The sequence below is a fragment of the Schistocerca piceifrons genome, chromosome X, assembly GCF_021461385.2.
Source record: "Schistocerca piceifrons isolate TAMUIC-IGC-003096 chromosome X, iqSchPice1.1, whole genome shotgun sequence".
In the NCBI taxonomy this organism is placed as follows: domain Eukaryota; kingdom Metazoa; phylum Arthropoda; class Insecta; order Orthoptera; family Acrididae; genus Schistocerca; species Schistocerca piceifrons.
In genome coordinates, this window is record NC_060149.1 from 412,309,706 (window position 1) to 412,329,091 (window position 19,386).

General features: G+C 38.5%; 1 protein-coding gene across 1 annotated transcript in view; it reads right to left on the bottom strand.

Annotated features, from left to right (window-relative positions):
* Positions 1–19,386, bottom strand: part of LOC124723145 (protein unc-79 homolog) — an 868,025-nt gene that overhangs the window by 467,146 nt on the left and 381,493 nt on the right. The window contains exon 24 of the mRNA XM_047248336.1: positions 15,795–15,908. Coding sequence (XP_047104292.1) covers positions 15,795–15,908 — 114 coding nt within the window. The remainder of the gene's footprint in view (positions 1–15,794; positions 15,909–19,386) is intronic.

A 19,386-nucleotide genomic window follows, 5' to 3' on the forward strand; every position in this document is an offset into this window, starting at 1 on the left:
TGCCTGCACTCACTGTAGATGACATCTTTGCCAACATTAAATTTTACAGGCTCCTATTCTGAATCGCATACTCTTTTTCTTGATGTTGACCTCATCCTCACCAAGGGTCAGCTATTCACTTCTATTCACATTAAACCAACTACCAAACAACAGTACTTATATTTTGACAGTTGCCATCCTTTTCACGTCAAACTTTCCCGACCCCCAGCCTTGGCATTCAAGACATTTATTCAGATGCAGACTCTTGACAGTAGTGCACCACAAGTCTACTTTCGGCCTTCACTGGACATAATGACCCTAGTTAAAAAGCAGATTTCTTGGGCCATAACATGCAATCTTGGTACTGCTAAGCTCTCCAAAAGACAACATAGGAGTACACTTCATGTCGCTCAGTACTATCCTGGTCCTGAATGTATTATTCAACTTCAATGAGGCTGTGACTTCCTAAAATCATGCCCTGAAAGGAGGTCCATTCCACTTGACAGTTTGCCCACCGCAACTAGAATAGCCTTCCCCCCCCCCTGCCCCCCCCCCCCCCCCCCCATTCTCTCTCCACAAAATCCCAGTCAGACCCTATGCCCCTTCTGCATCCATTTGCCTACCCTACCCTGTAGCTCCTACCTCTGTGACCATCCCCACTGTAAGGCTTGCCCCATGCATCCCCCTATGGCCACCTAGACCAGCCCTGTAACTGGAAAAACATATGCTTTCAAAGGGAGAGCCACCTGTGAAATGGCACATGCCATGTGCCAGTTCTTATGTAAAAACTGTTTGGCCTTCTACATTGATATGACTACCACCAAGTTATCAGTTAGAACAAGTGAGCATAGACACAAAGTGTATACTGGGAACACACCATATCCTGTTGCAGAGCATTCTCTACAACATGATAGTTGTGACCTCAGTGGCAGTTTCACCACAAGTGTCATATGGATCCCTCCCACCTCCCCCTCCCACTCTCCCATCAACTCATTTCACAGAACTCCACAAATAGGACGTGGTGTTACTCTCTTATGTCATTCCTATTCAGTTTTAAATGCTTGTGATGATAAATTACTAGTCTGTCTCTTTATAAGCAAACAGCCACTGGACAGGTGAACATCCTTCATACCATGAACAAATAGCAAAGAGAAAACAGCACTGACACCATAATTCTGCTGAACTGAAGAAATTTGTGTTGATCCAAAAATGTCACATGGCAGTTATAAATGAACTGTCATGCTGTACCAAGTACTTCCAAGAAGGACCGGACAATAGCGCGGCAGGTTGATCCTCAGCCCACACAACCAGCACACATATGACATGGCACACTGTGTGGCCAACTCTGTTCTAAACTAAAAGTTTCTAACAATAAATTGTAATTTAAAGGCATTTGACAGCCAGAATCTAGTAACTAAGAATAGTGACACAGTGCCCCATTGTAGGCTGTTAATGAAGGTATAAGCATATGGAATAAATTCCAAATATTTGAGTGGCTCAAAGACTTCATAAGTAATAGAATCCAGCATGTTGTCCTCGATGGCAAATGTTCTTCAGAGACAAGGATGTCATCAAGAGTGCCCCAGGGAGGTGTGGTATGACAGCTGCTGTTCTTTATATACATAAATGAATTGGCGGACAAGGTGGGCAGCAATCTATGGTTGTTTGCTGATGATACTGTGTTGTGTGTATGGTAAGGTGTCAAAGTTGAGTGACTGTAGGAAGATAGAAGATGATGTAGACAAAATTTCTAGTTTGTGTTATTAATGGAAGCTAGATCTAATGTGGAGAAATGTAAGTTAATGTGGATGAGAAGGAAGAACAAACCTGCAATGTTTGGTTACAGTCAAGTTTTTAAATATCTGGGTGTAATGTTGCAAAGTGATATGAAATGAGATGAGCATGTGAGAACTGTGGTAGGGTAGGTGAATGGTCGACTTCTGTTTAGTGGGAGCATTTTAGGAAAGAGTGATTGACCTGTAACAGAGACCACATATAGGATACTGGTGTGAGTTATTCTTGAGTAATGCTCCAGTGTTTGGGATCCATACCAGGTCATATTGAAGGAGGACATTGAAGCAATTCAGTGGTAGGCTGCTAGATTTGATACAGGAAAGCTTGATACGGAGACCACAAAGAGGATACTGGTGTGAGTTATTCTTGAGTAATGCTCCAGTGTTTGGGATCCATACCAAGTCAGATTGAAGGAAGACATTGAAGAAATTCAGTGGTAGGCTGCTAGATTTGATACAGGAAAGCTTGAACAGCATATAAGTGTTATGGAGATGCTTCGGGAACTTTATGAGAAACACTGTTGAGAAAATTTAGAGAACCAACATTTGAAGGTGACTGCTGAACAATTCTTCTGCTGCCAACATACATTGTGTGTAAGGATCACAAAGATAAGACTCGAGAAATTAGGGTTCATTCGGATGCACATAGATAGTTGATTTTCCCTTGCTCTACTTGCGAGTGGAACAGGAAAGGAAATGACTAGTAGTGGTTCAGGGTACTTCCTGCTATGCACCATACTATGGCTTGCAGAGTATATTATGTAGATATAGATGTAGATAATCAAAATATTCAAACTCAGAGCCACTCTGGACAAAGAGAAAATGTAACTCGTATTTACATTTTCTGCTTACCAGAATATTACATCATTGATGTTTCTGATATGTTCACTACCCCTAACAATGTTTACTGTACACATTACTGCAGAAACTGTATGCTCAGAAGAGGGTTAGATGACTATGGAAAAAATATTATGTTATTTACAACAACAAATCTACAAGAATTTTGTATGTAATAAGATACCAGAACATATAAAATTAACATATCATACACTGAGTCCACATTGGAAACCAGCAGTAATTGGCAGAATAAAATTAGTTCCAGCACTCTCAAGAAAATTATGGACTTCAGATTATTGTTCAGAGTTTGTGTATTCATTTGGGTGAAATTAATCTGCAGTGTAGAACATTCAGAATAAGAATAATGGAAGTTCTTGTAACTTTCAAATGAGTGTATTTATTGTACTTTTGTAGTATTTGAAAAAATAATTTATTCAATATTGATAAAATTAATGTTGAACATATGCAAAATTTGTTCTTTATTTCATAACCGGTTTCAGTCTATGGTAACAGCATCAAATGTGTATGTGTTCCTACACCAGTACACAAAACATAAAGAAATATGTAGCCAAGATAGGCATAGAAAAAGATGTAAGAAATTAATAAAACTTAGATAAACACAAATCACCCATATTGTAGGGCCACCAACAGTATACTTTAAGTATGATGATGGTGGAAAGTGGTATTTACTACAGTTTTATTGTGTTTTTACTTCTATTCATGGTACCTGTCTCAGCTATAAGCTTTTTATTGGTTTTGTTTACTAGTTTAGGAAGAATAGTTTAAAATGATAATCACATACATCAAAACTGGCCATAAAATTTAAAAAATTCAATCAAAAACTGTTTCGAATTTTATTAATATTTTGAGTACTTTCTTTATAAAACATGACTGTCATGATCTCATGGGTTCTCACGTAGTATGTAAAAAAATCTTCATACCTCAAAATCAATAGTCTGAATCATGAGCAGAATATCTGTAAATTTTCAAAATATTTAAAATAATGACCACAATGTCTCAGCATGCATTTTCTCAATGTCCTTCATTATAAACAAATCACTTCTTAACAAAATAAATTAACTGTAATGCGACTACAGTCTTAAGAAGATCAACAACAGCAAAAATTGAATTAATTCCCCTACACTATTACTACAATATTTAAAGCATGATAATAATAATATCATGTGGTTCAATGGCATGTTAGAGGTCTTTTAATTGGGCATTACTTTGGCAACTTCAGTGTCCCTAACCAACACCAGTTATCTGACCAAGGAAAGGGGACCTACAGTTTAATGTGGAATGCAAACCATGACATGTTTCTTGCATATTTTCACAACACTGAGAGGTGAATGCAAGGTGAAAGACAGAGCAAAAAAATCCACCATCTGCCCAGGGTTTGATACCAAAGCCATTTGTTTTCCAGGCAAGTGCTTTATTTCTAGACCAAATAATTTCTAAGAACGCTTCATTGATGCACGTCAATAACAGTTAGAATTCATGGCAACCAATTTTATGGTAAAGCAATGACATTTTTGGACAAAAATTTTGAAATATAACAGATAACTTCAGACAAAGCAATAATAATTTGAATTCTTGGATATAAATTTTGCATCAAAGAACTTTTAGACACATAAAAACTTTAGTAATGTAAACCTTCATGTATTTAAGATTGCAGAGGGTTCTGATATCGGCTGGATTCTATTAAATAATGTTTGTGTGTGTGTGTGTGTGTGTGTGTGTGTGTGTGTGTGTAAAAATAGTGGTGTGAATATTTTTAAAAAATTCAATCCTTTTTTAGGATAAAAGTCAGTAACTAAATATGTAATAAACTTCTGGCACTTGGGTGTAATGCTAAAAGTAACACTTGAAAGGCAAAATGTTTCTGACAATAAACTATAAAAATAAATCACTTACTGGAATGAAAGTGAGCATTTGTTGCATTATAAACTAATATCATAAGTATAACATTTTCCCAACACTGAAAATATTGTTGTATGTGTGCCAGAACATTGGTTGTGAGAAGATCAGACAGGTGGTTGTCAGAAGATTAGGCAGATTTTTTTTAAGCCTGATGGTTATTCTGCTGGAGACACTAGGGTATATTTGTTCTGACTTAAAACACAGCCTTTCCTTCATTAATCTTTTGGTACATTTCACGTACTTACTTCTCTTCTCCTAGCTGTTCAATTCTTTCCAAGTTTTTCTTTTCTAGTGCTCTTTTCTTCTTTCTGCAGATCCTCTTAGCAAGAAGGTGCTTCTCATTATATTCATTCAGATTTGCTCTAGATCATCTCTGAAATAATTTCATTTGTGCTATGTTATGCTCCTCAATTCTTCACATACATTCCTCATCAAACCAATCTGCCTTCCTTTGAGCCCATACATGTCCCAAAACCTCCCCAGCTGCCTCGAGGATTGCAGTCTTACATTGTTCCCACATTATTTCCATATGTACATTTGATGTGTCGGTATTGTTCTTAATCCCCTTCTTCTATTTTTGCCTGATATACTCTCCGTATTTCTTCTGAATTTAGTTTCTTAATGTCAAAAATTTTCTGTTTGTGGCCTTTTTGTTTACTCAGTAGTAAGATCCTTTGCCTGTACTTAATTCTCACTAGATGGTGGTCTGAATTGCAGTCAGCTCTGTGTTGGCTCCTAACATCCATCCTGTCAATCAATATATGGTGTATCTGATTTCTAGTTTGTCCATCTGGTGACATCAATGTTTCTTTTTGTGTGGGAACCATTTACTGTTGACAGTCATGTTTTTACTTATAGCAAAATCTACAATCCTAATTCCATTGTCATTTGAAATTTCATGGAGGCTATGTTTTCCTGCAGTTGGCTGATAAGCCTATTCTTTTCCTATTTTTGCATTCAAGTCTCCTATTAAGATCTTAACATCATGTTTAGGAGCCTGATCATACAACTGCTCTACTTTGCTATAAAACTCATCCTTCTGTTGTTCATCTGCCTCCTCTGTGGGTGCATGTACATTTATAATTGTTATGTTGAAAAACTTTCCTCTTAATCTTAATATGGACATCCATTCATTGACTGGTTCGAAGTGCATTACAGCATGTTTCAGTCCTTCAGCGACCACAAAACCTGTACCAAGGGTATTCGTATTGCCGCCGCTATAGAAGACTGTGAAATTTCCTGAGTCCATTATGTCACTTCCCTTCAATCTAATTTCCTGGAGAGCCAATAGTTTTATACCATAGTTGTTTATTTGCATTAGCAGCTGCTGTAGAGCTCCAGCTTGGTATAGGCTCCACATATTCCCTGTTTCTATGTACATATCTCTCATCCTTTTTTTGTTAGCTGGGGTCATCATCAAAACATCTGTCTGGCTTATTCCTTTGTTAGCATTCACAACAATTTATTTTTACAGGGAAAGATTGTTCATCTTTTGCCCAATCATTTGAGGGGTTGCCTCTTACAGCTTGTAGGGTAGCTGGTTCCATTTTCAGAGGAACATCCTTAGCCTTTGTAGATCCCTCTACTGACTGCAAGGCAGCAGTTGATAATTGGGGTCTCCTCTGCCTTTCTTCCAAGCCATTGGCCCACATACCTGCTGATTTTGGTCTGTCCCAAGTATTTTATTTCCCTGGTACCCTCGATATCTGGAGGACATTCCCCTATACACCACTTGGGGATGTGCCTGATGGGGGCAGCCCCACATGGGATATTGCTTGAACACATAACAACATGTTTCCTCTCTTGAAGATGAGTCCTTGTGTTGAAGGTAAGTCCTTGTGTTTGCAACACAAAACATGTATTTTTAATGTTATGAATACAATACCAACTTCTGGAAAGCTGGGCAACTTGTAGACAATGCTGCTGGCCATTACATACAGTACTTAAAAGTGCTTACCACAAGACATATGGAGCAAACTGAACTATTATCCTCCCGTTTAATAGAACCTGTATTTGATCCATGTATGATTACAACTGCACAGTGTCTGGAACTGCTCAGGCAGTTTACTTGAAGGATTATCATGAGAGAATTAGAAGGGGATTAAAGATCCAATGCCAGCCTTTGCATTGAGGTTGAGAGGCTACATTGAGGAGTTAAATATTTACAGCAGATGAAAACTCCGCATTGTATGACACAGAGTGTTGCTGATAGAAAACCAACCCTCTGATTATGGCATTGCTCTTCTTGGTTGCAGGGATGGGAGGAAATGCTATTCACCTATCTATTTATAAGTGCTGTTGATTTGTACTTCTTCAGACAGACACCCAACATATTTATGGTATGTGTAGCACGCATATATCAAATGTCACACTTATTGCAGTGAATATTGTTTGCAGTAAGAGTCCAGTAGTACATTTAAATGGGGACATGTCCTCTATTTCAGCTGATGAGAAGAAAAATGTAGGTTGGGTACATAATTTTAGACAAATGTTTTCCATTTATTCAAGTGTAAATATTTACATTTTTATTATTTGCAACTATACTCATATTATAATATTGGCACAATTGTCAACTGCCAAGTTTTTGAGTGGAACTATCTCTAGCTGTGAGGACGGGGTGTGAGTCATGCTTTGGTAGCTCAGATGGTAGAGCACTTGCGCGCGAAAGGCAAAGGTCTTGAGTTCGAGTCTCAGTCCAGCAAACAGTTTTAATCTGCCAGGAAGTTTCATATCTGCACACACTCAGCTGCAGAGTGAAAATCTCATTCTGGATACATCCCGCAGGCTGTGGCTAAGCCATGTCTCCGCAATATCCTTTCCTTCAGGAGTGCTAGTTCTGCAAGTTTCGCAGGAGAGCTTCTGTAAAGTTTGGAAGGTAGGAGATGAGATATTGGCAGAAGTGAAGCTGTGAGGACGAGGCGTGAGTCGTGCTTGGGTAGCTCAGATGATAGAGCACTTGCCTGCGAAAGGCAAAGGTCCCGAGTTCGAGTCTCGGTCCAACACACAGTTTTAATCTGCCTGGAAGTTGGTTTATCTCTATCATTGTCCCTGTCTCCCTCAGAGAAAGAAAAAAGGTGTTGGAGGAGGGGCAGGAGAGCATAGCAGGTTTGTGTCACACTTTTCATGTACTACATCAAAGATCTTAGCAATAAGTGTTTCTTTACCACAGTTAACTCTATCTTTCCTGTTTATAATATTTCATAATTAACAAGCAACATGTCTGTTTTCATATAACTGATTTTGAGGAAGGTCTCAAGGTGATTGTCCAGTAACTTACATCTACTATAACAAAATCTTTACTTCCCTGATATCCTTTTATTTGGAAGTTCTAACTGCTTTAGTCAGCTTCAAAGAGTTGCTAATATTTGGATCCAATTGATTTCGAACCCTAGCTTTTCAATAAACACGTGACATCAAAATAACATCCTCTGTCCATTAACAGAAGCGATAACATGTACAACACCTGCAACAGTATATTCATACACATTTTGGTTGAATTTCCATTTCCATTTATCAGCAATTATATATTGTTTCCGTTACTTTGATAAAGAAAAGGTCTCTACAGATATCAGTACTTTTACATTCTTCATTCCTCTTTTTGGTAGTTAAATATGACTCTAATTGTACATCTGGGTTGGACCGCAGTTTACAGTTTTCTTTGTATTCCATCAAGTACTGCATGAGTTGCAACGCAGATAACTGCAAGTACTAGTCAAACTGTGTAGCTATAGTGTCCCCAAGGTGATTTAGTAACATCATAGGTGTCACATAAGTCTATGGAGCATTAAAGCCCAAACATCCATTCACTATGAGTTAAAAATGCAAAACTGAATTTCAAGCTAATTTGCTAACCCTTCATTTGAGAGACATGTCACAACTTATGATAATTTTTTGCTAAATCACATGTCAGAATGAAATATAGAAAGGTTCTTGCAAAATATAAAACAGGCTAACTGGTTTCGAAACAAGGAAGCTTTATGAAGGTTTTTGTCAGGTATTTGAGAAAATATTAGATCCCAATTTCTGTTAAAACCTCAAATAGTAATTGAACTGAAATCAAATACACATATCACAAATTTACCTTTACATGTTGTATTCACTGGCACTATAATTTAGCATTCACAGACTCTTCCTTCTGATAAATGGGCAGAAAAGCACAGCATTGTTATGAAGGCCATCCAATATCATAATATCATAATGAATTGAAGAAGAGGAAGAGGAGGAAATTAAAAGCCAAATGATCATAACAAGGATTTTGAAAACATGAGAAATCAACAGATGAGAAATAAGAAACATTTGGACTAAAGATAGAAACAGAGTTAAGGTGAAAAGAGGCATTAAGTAATTATAACAATGCTAACCAAAATGGCAAAGAGAAAGAATGGGTAAACAGAATGAAGATGATATCTGGAGTGATAAGAGTATGTATGGGGCAATATGAGTGGTAGGAACAAATATTTAACACCTGCTAAGTTCTGTGGAATGAATGTTGGGAGTAAGAAACCATGGGGCCATAAGAGAAAAGCAAGAAACAAGGTGTGCTGTGCTTCTGGGTGTGCTCTGCAGCAGGATACTATGTATTAATATGACAGTTACAAAAAATTGAATCATGTGACAGAGATATGGTAAAAATAAGATGGAAGAAAGGTCAAAATTGCCATTATTAGTAGTTTGCAGAAAATGATATGTAAAATAGATCTCACTGGGATCAAATGAGTTTAAAAATTCACATACAAGTCTGTTGCAGAAGTTAGTTAATATGTCCCATGAAGCCGGCCGCGGTGGCCGTGTGGTTCTGGCGCTGCAGTCCGAAACCGCGAGGCTGCTACGGTCGCAGGTTCGAATCCTGCCTCGGGCATGGGTGAGTGTGATGTCCTTAGGTTAGTTAGGTTTAAGTAGTTCTACGTTCTAGGGGACTTATGACCTGAGATGTTGAGTCCCGTAGTACTCAGAGCCATTTGAACCATGTCCCATGACAGCACAATACTGCATAAAATTAGGTACATTTATTTGTTGAGGTGAGTCAAATGTTCTGAGGATATTACAGTACTTACAAATTCTGCAAAAATATGTCCATTACATAAATGCACATGGTCTGCTTACAGGTGATTATTTCCTGACCAAATCATCATCATCAGCATCATAATCATCATCATCATCAGCCAATTCAATCATTAAATGATGTGGCCTCCTCGAATTATGGATTCAGGTAGGCTTTCAGCAGTCTTCTCCAAGTGGGATGGTCTTGGGCAGTTCTCTGCCAGATGTTACCTGCGATCTTCTTGATGTCTTTGTCCCATCTGTCTGCTGGTCTTCCTCTAGGCCTCCGGTGCTCTCTCAGACTCCACTCCAGTACTAGCTTCATCCATCTGTTGTCTTTTCTTCTTGCAACGTGGCCAGCCCACTGCCATTTGAAGGAACCTACCGTCTCTAAGATGTCGTTAACCTTCATCACAGACTGGATGTCATCTGCCCTTTTCCTATCCTTTCTTGTATAGCCCAACATTGATCTCTCCATGGCTCTCTGTGCTGTCCTAAGTTTCCTTTTTGTAAATGAGTTCAGTGTCCATGTCTTGCAGCCATACATCATCACAGGAAGAATGTATTGATCAAATACTGCTTTCTTCAGATTTACCGGCATTTTTTATCTGAATACTGTTGAATTCTTCCCAAATGCTTGCTGACCAAATATACTCTTTAAAACAGATCTAAGACCTGTTTATTCCTCAGAGCATTCAGTTTTATCCTCCTGAATAACTACTTTGTATCTGAGGACAAACATACTAACAGACATGAGCAACAGCAACGGAAAAAAGGATGTTGCTACATTAAAAGAACCTTTCACGGACCTCTCATACCACAATGTCCTGGAGTCTGCAGTATGACAGTCCTTTATCTAATTTCTAAATATTCATAAAATCTTTTTCTTCTGACCTTATAGTGTAGCAGAGATATTAATATTTCTAAAACATCTTAATTAATTTCATGAAAAGCATGTCAAATCCAGTAACAAACAATGTTAGTTCCAGTGTAAGACACGATACCTCTTCAATCTGTAAAAATGCCTCTAACAGCCTGAGTGTTTGCAACAAATTTGTCTGTTTGGATGCCTCATCACTACACAGAACAAAGCCAATCATTTCATTGTTTCACTCAACCACTCATCCTCAGAATTATTGAATCATCTCAAAATAACAAAGGATTATTCTTCTCACTACACAATACTACCCTAGCCTAAAATGTATTGATTAACTTTTCCACTGGACCTATGACTTCTGTAGTCATGCCTTGAAATAATGACCACCCTATCCACAAATCTCAGAGGTATCATACCTCTAACACCTTCTCATCAACAAACCAATTTCTACAACATCCTGTTGAAACCTAATGCCATTCTTCAATCGGCTTTGCATATAGCATGAAGCATAATACTGTGACCAGCCTCATGGGTGGCTTATCCTATGCCCACATTTGGCACTTATAATATCTTCTTGACCACTGAGAGATTCACCTATTGCACATTCTATGTGTTTTTCAACCACTGTTCAATTTTTTTCTATATAACAGCTATTATATTGTCATTCAGGACAAACACAGACAGGGAATATATACTGGCATTACAGAGTATACATAAAAGACAGAGATTTGAACCATCAACATTCTGAATTCAAGTACAGCATGCCAACCACCTTGTTTGGTAAGAATCCTGCAAGAGAAGACACCATGCAACACAACACTAAGACTTCATTGCCTGCTTTACATCTCAGACCATTTGGATCCTTTATTTTAGCTATAATACCTCATACACTAATAGTTGGGTACTGTTACAAAGATTTGTGGTTTTGAATAACCCATCAAGTCTCACCACACTACAACCATCCTGCCATGATCTAGCCCCTTCTCACTTCTTACATTTCCCATCTCCATTTCTGCCATCATTTTTGCATTTATTTATGTTGTATTTTATTAATTTTGAGTACTTTATAGCTTTTATTGTATTTTCTGCCTTTAATAGCTTTTCCTTCACCTTTTTATTGTTGTTCTTTTTTCCTTCATCTGTGCTCCTATTTTCAGACTCACCTTCCCTTACACATAATTTAATTAATTCTTTCCCAACCTCTTATAGTGGTTCAAGATTTTCCAGTTTGTATGATGTCAGAATTTCATTGCTAATATCCCTTGATACAGGCCACTGGGCGATTTTTCCTTCTAATTTCCTGAAAATTCTTCTAAATATTTCTGTTCTTTTGCTGGAAGAAGGAGTTCCACCTTGGAAAAGTTAGTGTTAGTTTTATTTTCTTGGTCCATGCCTCCAAATGCAGTTGTAACAAGAACCAGTGATACAAATCAAAAGCTTTTGCAAAATCACATTTTACTACTTCATTTTTAAATGTAGTTTTGAAATATCTGTTATGCTTCAGAACATTTATAGAGTTAACAAATGACATAGAACCTTATTTGTTTAGGGGTTCCTTATGACCAGTTTGCCAGATTTATTTGATGTTTCTTTTTGACTGTCTGGAGGATTACAGGTTTGTTTTTGTGTATTCAATTACTGGTGTGTACAGCTTAAATTGTAATGAACATAGGTTTAAATCATTTAATAATGTATTCACAAATAGAGACAACAGAAGAAAATGAAGCACGTAAGAAATTTCACAAGTGTGACTTTCCAGCAACTGAACACACACACACACACACACACACACACACACACACACACACACACAGAGAGAGAGAGAGAGAGAGAGAGAGAGAGAGAGCATTGGTATGTTGATAGGAGACAATAAAAAACACACAAACACACACACAAATTTCAAGCTTTCGCAACCCAAGGTTGCTTCGTCAGGAAAGAGGGAAGGAGAGGGAAAGACGAAAGGATGTGGGTTTTAAGGGAGAGGATAAGGAGTCATTCCAATCCTGGGAGCGGAAAGACTTACCTTAGGGGGGAAAAGGGACAGGTATACACTTGCACACACACACACACACACACACACACACACACACACACACACACACACACATCACATATACAGACACAAGCAGACATTGTAAAGTCCAATGTCTGCTTGTGTCTGTATATGTGCAGATGGATGTGTGTGTGTGTGTGTGTGTGTGTGTGTGTGTGTGTGTGTGAGTGTATACCTGTCCCTTTCCCCCCCTAAGGTAAGTCTTTCCGCTCCTGGCATTGGAATGACTCCTTACCCTCTCCCTTAAAACCCACATCCTTTTGTCTTTCCCTCTCCTTCCCTCTTTCCTGACGAAGCAATCTTGGGTTGTGAAAGCTTGAAATTTGTGTGTGTGTTTGTGTGTTTTTTATTGTCTCCTATCAACATACCAACACTTTCGTTTGGTAAGTAACAGCATCTTTATTTTTAGATATATTTTTCCCACGTGGAATGTTTCCCTCTATTATACAGGGTGAGTCACCTAACATTACCGCTGGATATATTTTGTAAACCACATAAAACACTGGCGAATCGATTCCACAGACCAAACGTGAGGAGAGGGGCTAGTATAATTGGTTAATACAAACCATAAAAAAATGCACGGAAGTATGTTTTTTAACACAAACCTACGTTTTTTTAAATGAAAGCCTGTTAGTTTTGTTAGCACATCTGAACATATAAACAAATACGTAATCAGTGCCGTTTGTTGCATTGTAAAATGTTAATTACATCTGGAGATATTGTAATCTAAAGTTGACACTTGAGTACCACTCCTCCGCTGGTCGATCGTGTGTATCGAAGAGTACCGAATTACGTAGGGATCCAAAGGGAACGGTGATGGTCCTTAGGTACAGAAGAGACTGGAACAGCACATTATGTCCATATGCTAACACCTTTTTATTGGTTTTTTTCACTGATGCACATGTACATTACCATGAGGGGTTAGGTACACGTACACACGTGGTTTCCGTTTTCAATTACGGAGTGGAATAGAGTGTGTCCCGACATGTCAGGCCAATAGATGCTCAATGTGGTGGCCATCATTTGCTGCACACAATTGCAATCTCTGGCATAATGAATGTCGTACATGCCACAGCACATCCGGTGTAACTTCGCCGCAGGCTGCCACAATATGTTGTTTCATATCCTCTGGGGTTGTAGGCACATCACGGTACACATTCTCCTTTAACGTACCCCACAGAAAGAAGCCCAGAGGTGTAAGATCAGGAGAACGGGCTGGCCAATTTATGCGTCCTCCACGTCCTATGAAACGCCCGTCGAACATCCTGTCAATGGTCAGCCTAGTGTTAATTGCGGAATGTGCAGGTGCACCATCATGCTGGTACCACATACGTCGACGCGTTTCCAGTGGGACATTTTCGAGCAACGTTGGCAGATCATTCTGTAGAAATGTGATGTATGTTGCAGCTGTTTGGGCCCCTGCAATGATGTGAGGACCAATGAGGTGGTTGTCAATGATTCCGCACAATACATTTACAGTCCACGGTCGCTATCGCTCTACCTGTCTGAGCCAGCGAGGATTGTCCACGGACCAGTAATGCATGTTCCGTAGATTCACTGCCCCGTGGTTTGCGAAACCCGCTTCATCGGTAAACAGGTAGAACTGCAACACATTCTCTGTTAATGCCCATTGACAGAATTGCACTCGATGATTAAAGTAATCACCATGTAATTGCTGATTTAGCAACACATGAAACGAGTGAAAGGGTGACATGCAGTATGCACATGACACTACTTTGACTCAGTCCACCGGCTCTTGCAATGTCCCGTGTACTCATGTGTGGGTTCATGGCAACAGCAGGTAACACACCAACTGCACCCGCTTCTCCTGTGATGAGCCTGTTATGGACCCGTTTGCGTGCTACGACCATACCTGTTGGTGGTAGATGTTTTGCAATGTGCGGCACGTTGGATGCTCTGTGTCCGGGTACCGTTCTGCATACACCCTGCAGGCTTCAGCTGCATTTCATTGACACTCGCCATAGATGAGTATCATCTCCGCCTTTTCAGAATTCGAATACACCATGTTCACAGTTCCTACAACACTACACTATCACAGACGTCTGGTAACACGGTGTACTACAGTTGGTCTGCGTGTGGAGACGAATGCAAAATAACAATAGCAGCAAGCGCTACATGTGGACACTGCGACAGCTAGACCAAACCACAACAGTGCACTACAGCCACACTTGTAAACACTGTCGTCATCATAAACATGTCCCTGCAGATGCTGCTCGCCAACCATGGCCCATGTTTGTTACAACACGCAACTGAACGTCGGAGGTTTCAAGCGTCAACTTTAGGTTACAATATCTCCAGATGTAATTAACATTTTACAATGCAACAAATGGCACTGATTACATATTTTGTTTATATGTTCAGATGTGCTAACAAAACTAACGTTGTTCCATTTAAAAAAAACGTAGGTTTGTGTTAAAAAATATACTTCCGTGCATTTTTTTATGGTTTGTATTAAACAATTACACTAGCCCCTCTCCTCACGTTCGGTCTGTGGAATCGGTTCGTCAGTATTTGGTGTGGTTTACGAAATATATCCAGCAGTAACGTTAGGTGACTCACCCTGTATATACACACACACACACACACACACACACACACACACACACACACACACACACACAGAGAGAGAGAGAGAGAGAGAGAGAGAGAGATAACACAGCTATATATATATATATATACATCTATACATATAAATATAATGGAAGGAAACATTCCACGTGGGAAAAATTATATATAAAAACAAAGATGAGGTGACTTACCGAACAAAAGTGCTGGCAGGTCGATAGACACACAAACAAACACAAACACACACACAAAATTCAAGCTTTCGCAACAAACTGTTGCCTCATCAGGAAAGAGGGAAGGAGAGGGGAAGACGAAAGGAAGTGGGTTTTAAGGGAGAGGGTAAGGAGTCATTCCAATCCCGGGAGCGGAAAGACTTACCTTAGGGGGAAAAAAGGACAGGTATACACTCGCACACACGCACATATCCATCCACACATACAGACACCATCTTCATCTATACATATATATTTACAAGGTTGGATGTGTGATGAGAAGGGGAAAGGAAAATGGAGAGAGAGAGAGAGAGAAGGTGAGCAGGAGAGAAAGAAGTTGTGTGATTTAATAATGGTAGTGATTGAAAGACAGAAGGCTGAAGAAGGCATAAGGACAAAAAGTTCAAGAGAAAGATGGAACAAACATACAGGAAAAATTCTGTAATTACCATGATATGCATGGCACCTTAAATCTCATCACACTACAGCTACACTACCTGCCATTCTTGTACTGGGGGGAAATGACTCTAGCAACTGACCAAGTCCAAATCGGGAACTCTTGCGCTTGAGGATGGGTGCTGAATACTGGCGGTTGTACACCTTCTCCTTCTCTAATTAACAAAATTATTTTCATCAGACTTACATTTATAAACATGATAAAGAAGGGCATCAACTTGTTAAGTATTTCATGCAACTAGTGAACAAAGACAAATTAACAACATATGGGAAATTTATTTCATTATCAGTTAGTGCCACCTTCACCATGCCCTTTCTTTCATAAAAAGATGATGTATTAACATATTTACATTAATTTTTAATGTACATAAATTTGTTTAAGTAATGTTAAACAGTATAGAAAACTACTGTTTAGATGAATATCAGACTGACTCACATTCACTATGAATAACATGCAATAAATTTACAAGCACCAAAGGCACATGACTTTTTTACACAAAAAAGCTCTGTGGAGAATTTACAATGAAGCACACAGTCACATGCATACTAGCCAGACTTGTATATACAGCATTAATAATGACATATAAAAAATATGACTTCAGAATACTCATATTCATGAACATGATTCTTTCATATGACTGTATAAAAAGATCCGGATCAGATTAATTGTTAAATTGTAGTGCCCTTGCAGAGATCTCAAGCACATGAAAGCAAACCTGAGGAGTCAATAATACATCATATTTCCACATGTTTCTGTTGAAACATAAAACCCAGTTTATCTTGTGTCATCTTACCACTGCACATCACCATGTTTTTAGGCACATCACAGTTCCATTAGTCACTGGATTACAGTTGTGGTACCAGATAAATTATTATATATATAGTATAAGACTTCTTAAAAATGCCTGTGTTATTATTACTGTATTATGAACAGTTGTAAATTGCATGGTAGTGAAATGAGCACATAGATAATTGACAACATTCACTAGCAAGCTAGAGCAACATTTAACCTTTTTAGCCTGAACCTATGATATTCAGATGAGTTATTTTACTTCAACAAGTAACAGCTCGGAAATGCAAGATTCCTTTTTCTACAGTACATGTTCTAGTTGTGCCACATAAATAGACACATACATGATGTACCTGGGCATGTAAATGATTTGATAAAATTAGTACAACTTTGCTATGTGTACATGTACAGGCGATAGGCAAAATAATGTGAATAGAGGGGATGGTTGTGTTTCACAGTCAACAGTACGAGTAAGGCACATGTCATGCTGAACTGTGCAAGTTCAGTATGGACTAGGCATCAGAGAAGGTTGTTTACAAGTAGTACACAATTTGTATTTGCATTCAGAGGCTGTGGTTGATGTGCAATGAAAGACCTAACAGAGTTCCAAAAATGGCAAATTGTGTGGGCCTGATCAGTAACCGAGACAGCCAACTTATTGAATATTTCAAGAGCAACTGTTTCAACAGGCATGACAGCCTACACAAAACATGGAAGGACATCATCATGTAAATGTAGTAGTGGGTGCAAATCAAACCTAGATGACAGAGATTGTCATACGCTAACATGAATTGTGTCAAAACGATACAAAACTATGTCAGCTAAAGTGATTGCAGAGCTCAATAGCCATCTTTGAGACCCTGTGTCTATTGACACTGTCTGCCATGAACTCCATAAAGCAAATATTCATGAATGAGTTGCTATATCAGAATTATTAGTGATGACAGCCAACACAAAGAAGTGTAAAACATGTTGACAGGAGCATTAAACCTGGATGGCTGATCATTGGAAACGTGTCATATGGTCCGATGATTCAACAGTTTCATTATTTCCAGCATCAGGATGGGTTTACATTTAAAAAATGCCAAAATTGTGTACAATCCTGACTCCTTGATTCTGATGGTTGAGCATGGAGGTGGAAGTGTTATGGTGTGGGCAGTCACATCATGGTATTCTGCTGGTGCCATCATTACTCTCAAAGTCCGTGTTATAGCCAACGATTATGTGAATATTTTAGGTGATCAGGTGCACCCCATGATTCAAATGTTGTTCCTCAATAATGATGCCATATTTCAGGACGATAATGCACTCATTCACACAGCCAGGAAAGTACAATTGTGGTATGAGGAGCATGCAACTGAACTGCATCGTCTCCCCCGGCCAGCACAGTCCTCGGACTTGGACATTATCCAACCCCTGCGGGCAGTATTGGAGTGTAGACTCTGGTGCAGATTTTTGTCTCCCTCATCACAAGATGAGTTAGAACAGGTTCTGATCAAAGAGTGGCATAACATTCCACTGGAGACTGTACAATCATTATATGCCAGTATTCCTAGAAGAATTGCAGCCATATTGCAGGCAAATGGGGGTCCAACCCCTTATTAATAAACTATTCCCAAGTAAGTACAAGTGATCATATTATTTTGCCTATCACCTGTAGATCAGGGCAGATTAAAATATTTCTTAGTGGAAAACCACATTTTCTAACTGCTGCCGCTGACCTCACCATCAATATGATGTAAAGCTCTAATCCTTCTTCTTCTTTTTATATATTTTAAATCACAATATGAGTATGCATTATTATTTATTACCAGTTGGGGTACAATCGGTTGTGGATTAATCAGAGAATGTGTTATAAGTTTCCAAGGAACAATAGATAACATTTATTATTTGCAGCACTAACAACAAGAGACATTTTGTGAATGGGGAGGAGTATATCACTACATATGAAATATGTGATCTTGTCTACATAAGATCACATGGTTTCAATGAGAAATAAATTAAATGACCAATGAATTACAATCACTTCTGCCATTTGGAAAATTTATGATGTAGTCACATTATGATGATGAGAAATTATCATTTGACCCTGCATGGCAATGTGATATGATTAGTCAGTAGATAGTTAGTATGCATTTCATCACAATAGGCACTTGTATGATTTACCACAGTTTCATGAAAGAGAACCATAGAAGACTGGAGAGATAGGGCTTTCATCTCAGAAATGACTACAGTTTACTATTTTTTAACCTCCTATAGTTATAGCATGCAGATTGATGTTAATATGGAGACACAACAAGTCATCATCACATCTGTGGTCAGTGGAAGTTGACAGTACAGATGGGTGTAGGGATTAGTGAGTGCTGGTGAAAAGGGACATGATATTTTGACACCATCGAGCAGTAGTCATTCACAAAACATACCCTTCTTGACCAGATGTAAACAAATTGAACATGTTCCAGAGAATACTGATGGCATTATCAATACCTTATTTGAGTTCAACATCAGAATTACATTTCTGATATAAGAACCATATTAATTGAATGGCAAACAAGTATAGACTTGGATGGAGAAATGACTCACAGTTTAAACTCCATTCTACTACTAAGAATGTCAATGCTTAGTACTAACCACCTGAAACTATAGACAAACTATAGATCCAGCATGCAATGTGTCCATTGTGCAGGATTATGGTAGAAATTTTATGACATTGGAAATGTTTACAAGAATGAACTCTCAGATCCCTTCAAATTCACTTTATATAATAAACTAAAACATCAACAGTACTGCTGAACAATAATTAAAACCTGCCATTAAATATACAAACAACACAGTCGTAAACT